Here is a 9,905-nt window from a genome sequence, read left to right on the forward strand (position 1 = left end):
ACCTGCCTCGGCCTCCCAAAGTGCCAGCATTACAGGTGTGAGCCACCATGCCCAGCCTTGAGTAATTATTAGAGTCCCTGTGTTTACAAGCTGATATTTATTCTTCATGAATTCAACATTTCCCAAGTACTCATATTAAAAATATGTTTTACCAAAAGAAAAAGCTTACTGGAGTTTCAAACAACATTCGAATTATAATTAAATTTACCTCTTCTTTGGAGGATGTTCTGTAGTTCTTTGAAGGCTGCCAAGTGTAGCTTCCAAACTTTTATGTGGTCTTCTGTTGGGGGGCTTTGTTGTTCGTACATTTACTGTGCTTAATTCAACTTTCATGCCCTTAATAATGCTTAACAAGTCTTTTTTTGTGTTTTCCTTTTCATTGTCTTGGCTCTCCGAAGTCTCCTTGGAAGTCTCATCAGTTCCAACAGACTGGTCACCTTGTTTGCTACAGATTACGCTGTTAGTGCCAAAATATCTTTGGATATTATTTTTTGTCCTGGAAAGATGCATTAAATGAAAAAATGAAAAATCTAATGCAGGCTAATAAAGTAAAAAACTATGTATCTAAATTTTTTTCAATTCAAGCCCTTTCCATTTGCTTTTTATAATTATTGTAATAACCGTAACAGCAGCAACTTACCATTTATTAGCATACACTACACGCCTCACCTTGTGCAATATACTTTATGTGCACTTCTCATACCCACATTAACTCCCTAAGGTTTCCATTTTGCAGGTAAGGAAACTGAAAATCAGAGAAGTAAAGTACCCAAAGTCATGCAGCTCACAGCTCACTAAGAACTAAGACACACTGTGTGCCACAAATAAGTAGAGATGTGCTGAGATATTGGTTACCTGCTCCTTAGGGTGGCCAGGGCAGTTCTGGGGATGCTAGTGCTCCCAAGTCTGTTCCCTCCCTCCATTTATCCCAGGGTTCGGTAGAAAAGCACTAATATGGTTAATCAATGGCAATTTATTATTCTCAAACCTGAATCTGACTGACTGCAAGTCCTGGCTCTTAACATAATAATACCTTTTTAAAAAGTTCTAATTAAACAATACAAAAATAAATTTCTATAAATAAAGATTATTTCAAAAAAACTTTTGAGTGGGTGTTATTCTAATCTGATCAACATTCTCATCAAGCTACATGGCATTTAACACATAAGCATTTGTGAGGTAAGCTAAAATGGAACAGAAAAGAGAATAATCAATGGCTAGAAATGTCATTTTTGCTTTCTTAATTAGATACATTTATGAAAAAGAATAACACAAATGATTACATCTATATTAGATTCATGCAAAAGATTTCCTAATTCTTTTTTACTTTTTTTTTTAATAAAGATGGAGTTTCAAAGACAGAAAAAAAAGGAAAAAAACAAACAAAAAAAAGACAAAAAATAAAAATAAATAAATAGAGACGGGGTTTCACCGTGTTGGCCAGGCTGGTCTTGAACTCCTGACTTCGTGATCCACCCGCCTCGGCCTTCCAAAGTGCTGAGATTACAAGCACGAGCTACCGCGCCCGGCCAAGATTTCCTAATTCTAAGTAACCCAAAAATCCAATTTTATTCTGTGGGGTTAAAAACCTCTTTTGGTATTTGGTTATTAAAGAACTTTAAAAACTCTCCATGAATCAGTTTCAGTAAGAGGGTATATTAAACAATCATTTATTAAATATAGTGAATATCTACTCTGTGGTGGTACTATACAAGGTACTGACAATATATTAGTAAATAAGAATTTCATGGTCCCTGCCTTTATGAAGCTGATGTACGACAGCACTGCTTCTCAAACTTTAATATGCATAGTTTTTTTTCGTTTTTGTTTTTTATTTTTAAGACAGGGTCTCACTCTGTCGAATAGGCTGGATGTGCAGTGGCATGATCTCAGCTCACTGCAGCCTCGACCTCCCTGGGCTCAGATGATCCTCCCACCTCAGCCTCCCGAGTAACTGGGATTAATTTTTTTGTAAAGACAGGGTTTCACCATGTTGCCCAGACTGGTCTCGAACTCCTAGGCTCAGCGATCCGCCTGCCTCCCAAAGTGCTGGGATTACAAGCATGAGCCATCATATCTGGCCCATAGAAATTATCTAGCTCCTTGCTAAAACACTGATTATTTGGTCCCACCAAAGAATTCTGATTCAGCAGCTTTGTCCAGGAGACACTTGAGAATTTGGATTTCTAACAAACTCCCAGGTGATGCTAATGCTGCTGGTCAGAGGACCACATTACAGTAGCTATGTATGTTACTTAATCCTTACAATCTTACAGAACAGGCTTTATTATTCTCACTTTACAGAACAAACTGTTGTCCACAGAATTTAAGTTATTGGTTATAAATCTCTAGAGGTTATACAAATAACATAGGGAGCTGACTTAAAACACAGATTCCTGAAATTCTTAGTTTGTAAGTTTGGAATTTAACTGACATTCAGGTGATTCTCATGCAGGTGCGCTCAAGAGCCTGCATCAGACCCTAGGTTATCAAGCTCGGCCAGGTGCAGTGGCTCACGCCTGTAGTCTCAGCACTTTGAGAGGCAGAGGTGGGTGGATCACAAGGTCAGGAGTTCGAGACCAGCCTGGCCAATATGGTGAAAACTCCGTCTCTACTAAAACTACAAAAATAAGGCATGGTGTCGAGTGCCTGTAGTCCTAGCTACTTAGGAGGCTGAGGCAGAAGAATCGCTTGGACCCAGGAGTTGGAGGTTGCAGTGAGCCGAGATCTTGCCACTGCACTCCAGCCTCGGTGACAGAGCGAGACTCCGTTCCCCCCAAATCCCCGCAAAATATATTGTATCAAGTTCTCAAAGCCAGGAAACGGCAGCTGCAAGCTAAGGATACTTACATGAAAGAGAAAATGGCAATTTCAAAAAATGTTGAAACAAACTATTTGATCTGCTTATAAAAACAACAGAGGCTATTAAATCAGGCACTTTAAAATTAGAATTAAAAAATTAAAATTTACTCTAATTTTAAAATTAGAATAAAAAACCAATTGCATACTAGTATCCTCATAACCAGTACACAGGACTCACATTACAATATTCAATATATGGTACAATCTATTTAAGAAAATGGTCTATTATTTTACATTTAAAGTTAACATTAAAGGTATTTTAACATAAAGGTATTTTAATCAGGGGAATGAATCTCACATATAATCTTTACTACAATGTTTTCTTTCAAGACTGCTATCACACCATAGAAAGCAATCTACATTATAGGAAAATCATGTCTAAGAAACTCCCTAGCACTAAAAATAATAAAATTCTAGACCTAACCTCCCACCTTAGTTTGTTTCCACTGACAGCATCTCATCAGTACTTCAAATGCAACACCTTCAAAGCCACATTCAAGACTCCTCTTTCAGACTGACTTTCCATTTTTCACACTTCTATATTAAAAGACCCCCAGGCCGGGCGCGGTGGCTCAAGCCTGTAATCCCAGCACTTTGGGAGGCCGAGGCGGGTGGATCACGAGGTCAAGAGATCGAGACCATCCTGGTCGACATGGTGAAACCCCGTCTCTACTAATACAAAAAATTAGCTGGGCATGGTGGCGCGTGCCTGTAATCCCAGCTACTCAGGAGGCTGAGGTAGGAGAATTGCCTGAACCCAGGAGGCGGAGGTTGCGGTGAGCCGAGATTGCGCCATTGCACTCCAGCCTGGGTAACAAGAGCGAAACTCCGTCTCAAAAAAAAAAAAAAAAAGACCCCCTAACATAAGCAGATTTTATTGATTGATTAAGAGACAGGACTTCGCCATGTTGGTCAGGTTGGTCTTGAACTCCTGACCTCAGGTGATCCGCCCACCTCGGCCTCCCAAAGTGCTGGGATTACAGGCGTGAGCCACCGCACCTGGCCGATATTTTTTGTTTTCTGAAAATTATAACACATGTAAAAACCTTTCTCAAGCCTGGCTCCGCATTCTTCTGTTAACCTTAAGAATACCCTAATACTCCAACGCAGCCAGTTGAAATCTTTGCTACCTCTGACCACCCTACCATTATCCTATGATGTCACATCACCTTCATTCTACCTGTGCAATTTTTCTCCTCTATTCAGCTGGTCCTTCCTATCTTCACTATCACTAACGTGCTTCAGTCCTGTACTTAACCAAACTGCCTTCTCAGTGTTATTCATGGAATTTATGCCGTGGAATTAGGTTTTCATAATAAAGTTCTCAGAGGATAAAAAACAAAAACTATGCCGCAATTCCCTTTTTTTTCCTGGCTAACTTCAACCAGTGGTCCTCCTTCAGATTTCATCAGACTTTTACAGAAACGATATCCTGAGTCTCCCCTGCAATGGTTAGATGTCCCTATTTGTTCCCTCAGCAATCATTCATGTTGGATGAACAGTGTACTCTGTGCTTACACACTATCTCAGCTATTACTTCAGTACACAGCACTTGAATTGTCAACTTGCTGGAACTACACGCTCTGTGATGACAGGACTGTCTTACTTGGGGTTTACAACCAATACTGGCACGCTGTCAAGTTTTTCAATTAACCAAAGAAGAAATGAGGGAAACAGAAACCAGACTCTCAAATCTTGGGAGGCAAAAGATAAAAACAACTTCGCTTTTGGAGCTTGGATAAACTGACAGGAGATGATGACAAGAGGAATGAGGCGCGGCGTGCATTAGAAATAGCACAGCGACCAGGCTTGTAAGCAAGCATAGCTGTCTTCCACGCACACTATGACCTTGGGCAAGTTATCTTTTCTTTCTGGGATTTCTCTTTCCTCAGATTTAAAGCAATAGCTTCTAAGGACCCAGCAGGTAATAACATGGACCCCAGGAAGTCGGAGGATAACTGAATGTACAGGACGGGACACGGGGTTGCCAGCGGACCTGCAGGGCCAATAGCGCTGAACTGCGGTACCTGACGGTTCCGTGCCGAGCAGCGAGTAGCACAATCGCAGCTGCTGATGTCTCCGGGCTTCCAGAGGACAAAGGGTGCCGGGAAAGAGGGCGAAGAGGTAGGAACGTCGCGACTCTAGGAAGCATCGCCGAGACACAGAGAAACCAGAAGGCAACTGAAATGGTGCGTCCCTCTGACAAACACGTCCTCCGCCCTCTCTTCCGTTTCCGGCCTGACGCCTTCCTCATCCTTTGCGTTCCGGTGGGCAACAGGGGCAGGTGACTGTGTTCCGAACTCTCTCGCGGCCGGGCGGAGCCAGCTGCCTCCACAGGACTCCACCCACCCCGAGATTCTAGAGGCGGAGTGCTCGCCAGAGTTCAGCCAGGGTTCGCTGGCCGAGGCGGGTCTGAGACCCGCGAGCTGGATAGTGGAGGGCGTAATCCGTTATGCGAAATACTGATGGGGCCTTTGAAATCAGTCTCTTACTTGACACTATTTTGCGTTGTTTGGAGGGCAAAGGTCTACAGCATTCATCACGTTCTCAAAATGCGCCATGGCCACCAAAAAGGTTTTAAAAAATTACTAAAAGACCTGCTGCCCTATGAATTAGCGTTTCCTTTCAGTCTTCTTATCGAGTCAAAATGAGACATAGGGTTCATTTCTCGAAAATGGCTTTATGGCCGGGCACGGTGGCTCACGCCTGTAATCCCAGCACTTTGAGAGGCTGAGGCCTGTGTATCTCTTGAGGTCAGGAGTTCGAGACCAGCCTGGCAAAAGGGTGAAACACCGTCTCTACTAAAAAAAAATAATAATTAAAAAAAATTAGCCAGGCGTGGTAGCAGGGGCCTGTAATCCCAGCTACTCTGGAGGCTGAGGCAGGACAATCGTTTGAACTCGGAAGGTGAGGGCTGTAGTGAGCTGAGATCATGCCTTTGCACTCCAGGTCTGGGCTACAGAGCGAGACTCTTGTCTCAAACAAACAAACAAAAAATGATTTAGGCCAGGGGCGTGGTGGCTCACGCCGGTAATCCCAGCACTTTGGGAAGCCGAAGTGGGGGATCACTTGAGGTCAGGGGTTCGAAACCAGCCTGCCAACATGGTCAAACCCCAACTCTACTAAAAATCAAAAATTAGCCGGGTGTGGTGGTGTGCGCCTATAATCCCAGTTACTTGGGAGGTTGAGACACAAGAATCGCTTGAACCCGGGAGGCGGAGGATGCAGTGAGCCGAGATAGTGCCACTGCACTCCAGCCTGGGCAACAGAGTGAGACCCGGTCTCAAATATAAAAAATAAAAATAATAAAAATAAAAAGATGCAAGAGAGAAACTTGGCTTTTACCTGTCCCTCATGAAATGGGGAACTGTGGCCCCAGAAGACATCTGGGGTTCCCAAAATTGGAAGGGCATGAGAATAAATCTGGTGGGAAATGTTGGCTAATAGGACACCTGGGAACCACTAGCCTAAATCTCCATAAAGGCATTCCAAAGTTTCTATCAACATTTTCCTTGTCCTCTGAAAAAATAATCAAGATGGGGCTGTGCGCTTCGGTGATGCTAAAACACAGTTTACATTGAGCGATCTTCCTGAGATCCACTAACGCTAGCTGAACCTTTTGTGACTGAGTTGAAGCATAACTTTGTCAAAAGACAAAATCACGGCAAAATTAGTTTAATTGGCTTTTATTCGTGATTCTAGAATAAGGTGACCTCTCATTCTATAAAATAGAATGAGTGTTCCAGTGAGTTGAGCAGAGGGGTTTGCCTTTATAGGCACAAAATGATTGAAGAAAATAGAAACAGGGAACAAAAATCAGATTGGTCATTTCAAAGTTACCTTCCTTATAGGGTTAAAACAGAGGGAATTTCCTGGTCATGCTGGCTCAGGTAAACTAGGTCCCCTCTGATTGGTGCTGTGAATCTCCTGCTTTTGGAAAACTGGCCCGGATTTCAAAGTTCAGTTTGATTACTTGGCACTTAGCACAAGTGACCGTTCTGGTTTGGTCTGGTGTGCTGGGGGCTACCACAGGAAGCCCCAAAGGCTGTAGCCCAAAACTACAGCCTTCTATAAACTTTAGCAATTTCAATACAGAAGAGTATATGAATTATAAATATGTTGATGAAAATGTATTTCATTTTGTTATTGTTGACATGGAGTCTTGCTCTGTCACCCAGGCTGGAATGCAGTGGTGCAATCTCAGCTCACTGCAACCTCTGCCTCTGGGTTCAAGGGATCCTCTGGCCCTAACCTCTCAAGTAGCTGGGACTACAGGCATATGCTACCACCCCTGGCTAATTTTTGTATTTTTAGTAGAGACAGGGTTCCACCATGTTGGCCAGGCTGGTCTGGAACTCCTGACTTCAGGTGATCCACTCACCTCAGCCTCCCAAAGTGCTGGGATTACAGACATGAGCCGCCGTGCCTAACCAAAAATGCGTTTAAGGAATGATCACAAAGTTAATTCACCCATATAAATCTCCACTTGGATAAGAAATAGAATATTAGCAGTAGGGCATACTTTTCTTGATATTACTTGATACCCAGTGGAAAATCCATTCTTGAGCATAATAAACAGTCCATCTGGATCACATTTAATAGTTACTTCATCTTTTTTCAGTTTCTTATAATATTCTTCAAATGGGTTTTTTAAAACCCTAAAAGGTCTTGACAAAGGAGAGGCAGACTTACATCTCAATTTCACAGTTTCTCTGGGGGAAGATCTTGTCCCAGTTACCCTGTTCTTAATCTACTCTAAGGTAGTAGAGACACAGTAAATGACCTCCTTCCTGCATGAGGCAGATAGGCTTTGACTATGTGAAAGTGCCTGGCTGAGGGTCACAAGTGGGAATTGGAATTTAGCCTACTCTACCATTTGGCTCCTTCGACTATCAGGTTCTTATAAAAGAGGCTTTCTTTGACTACCGTGCTTCATGGAGTCTCCTGCCCCATTCAGTCGCACTCTGGCAGGGATTGCTGTTGTCCACTTATAGCCATTCTCTTCTTCTGGAATTTTAGCTGAACACATGACCACAGAGGTAGAGACTACACTGCCCAGCTTCCCTTGCAGATAGCTGTGTCATGGACTGGAAGTTCTAATCAATTGAATGTGAACAGAAGTGATGTGCCCTTAAAAAAATGGGCACATATTCCCCACAATCTTTTTCTCCTTTCTCTTAGTTGCAATACAGACCAGACGATAGGAGCTGAAGCAACTAGACAACAGAAAGATGAAAGGTTGCAGAGATGAGGGTGACAAAAGCATTCTGCATGTGTCTTTCACCACTTCCTTCAGACAGTTACCGAGGAAAGAGGAGGAACCCACTTCCATCTTGTTTAAATGTATTTTCCATTCTCATTGTTACAAAAGTAGCCTAAGCTGTACCTTAACTAAGGTACCCTCGATGTCAAAACATTGTTTCATTTTCTACAGAGTATTTACGGATGATCCGAAATTATCTCATAGTTTATATGCTAAAATGCTTGTCTATCTTGCTGTGATAGAATATGTGCTTCATGAAGGCATAGACTTTGTCTTATCACCTGCTGCAATCTTAGTTCTTAGAACTGTACCTGGAAATAAAAATAGGTACTTAAAAATATTTGGTGAGTAAATTAACTGTTTCCAAGTAAAAAGGAAGAGACAGGTGCAGAGGGATCTTTAGTAATTTGTCCAACTTCATACAGCTAATAAGTGGCAGAGCCACATTCTAACTCAGGACCATCTGACTCTAATATTCTTGTTCATTCTGGACTGGCTGAGGGTCTCTTACGTTAGTTATGTGTAAAAGCCACATGTGGGTGTTTCTTAACACATAGTACTGAGTAGTAGCTCAGAAACACTGACTCAGTAGATCTCAGTCTGAGAATCTAAGAAGCACCCCGGGTGATTTTGCAGGTGTTCCTCTGACGGAGCTTTGAGAAATATTGCCACGGCCCTATGGCTTATTTAGCTATTCAAAACTCTGCATGCCCTTAGAATATACATAAAGAAGTTGATAGAATTGGTACAGTACTAAAGGTAAAAATCTGAAACAACATGGATGGATCTCAAAGGCATTATGCCAAGTGAAAGAAGCCAGACACAAGATGACCAATCCTGTATGATTCCATTTACATGATATTGGGAGGACAAAGCTACAGGGACACAAATCTGATCACTGGTTACCAGGAAAAAAAGATGGAAGGAAGGAATTGATGACAGAGGGGCAGGAGGACACTTTGGCGGGTTATTAAAACACTCTATTAAGAGATTACAAAGACTCTGGTGGGCTTATATGACCTTTCACATTTGTTGAAACTCATAAATCTGTACACTTATAAAGTGTGAATTCTACTACATATAAATTATACCTCAATAAACCTGACTTTTAGGCTGAATGTGGTGGTTCATGCCTGTAATCCCAGTACTTTGCGAGGCCAAGGCAGGAAGATCACTTGAGCCTGGGGGTTCAAGACCAGCCTGGGCAATGTAGGGAGACCCTGTCATTACAAAAATATTTAAAAATTAGCTGGGTATGGTGCACCTGTGGTCCCAGCTACTTGGGAGGCTGAGGTGGGAGGATTGCTTGAGCCCAGAGGGTGGAGGCTACAGTGAGCAGTGATTGAGCCACTGCACTCCAGCCTAGATGACAGGGTGAAACCCTATCTCTAAATAAATAAATAAATTTGAGTTTAATAAAAAGAGAATTAATAGGATAGTTCTAGTTGGCCATAAATTAAACCATAAAGAGAATTTCAATAAATTCCCCCCAAATTTCAAAAGTCTGTCCTTTGAAAAACTAATATGACTTGTGTAATTTTTTTTCCAGAGCAATCGTTTATAAGAATGACAAAAATAAAGCTGGAAAGTAGAAAATGTTTTCCTCCTCTAACTTTCTATTATGGTATTTGTTTCCCAGTCATTTTCTTCCCATGGATCCCTGGAAATGCACTTTTTAGAAACAAGCCACCTTTGGCAAGAAATAGAAAATCAACTGAAATTGCTCCTGATATAGATCGGTGACTTTGTCCTAGATATCTCAAAATTCTATAGTAATTGA

At 41.9% G+C, this 9,905-nt stretch overlaps 1 protein-coding gene across 2 annotated transcripts in view; it reads right to left on the bottom strand.

Moving 5' to 3' along the window:
- The window catches only part of MRPS31 (mitochondrial ribosomal protein S31), a 37,019-nt gene extending 31,931 nt beyond the window's left edge, over positions 1-5,088 (bottom strand). The window contains exons 1-2 of one of the 2 annotated variants that reach the window (XM_021672831.2): positions 4,863-5,088; positions 209-496 (exon numbers count right to left, since the gene is read on the bottom strand). In XM_021672831.2, coding sequence (XP_021528506.1) covers positions 209-496; positions 4,863-5,014 — 440 coding nt within the window. In that variant the 5' untranslated portion in view covers positions 5,015-5,088. The remainder of the gene's footprint in view (positions 1-208; positions 497-4,862) is intronic. The other variant, XM_012469854.3, reaches the window with a different exon arrangement.
- Positions 5,089-9,905: the final 4,817 nt, after the last annotated feature.

Source organism: Aotus nancymaae, unplaced genomic scaffold (assembly GCF_030222135.1).
Source record: "Aotus nancymaae isolate 86718 unplaced genomic scaffold, 86718_ANA_hifiasm-v0.15.2.pri h1tg000043l, whole genome shotgun sequence".
NCBI lineage: Eukaryota > Metazoa > Chordata > Mammalia > Primates > Aotidae > Aotus > Aotus nancymaae.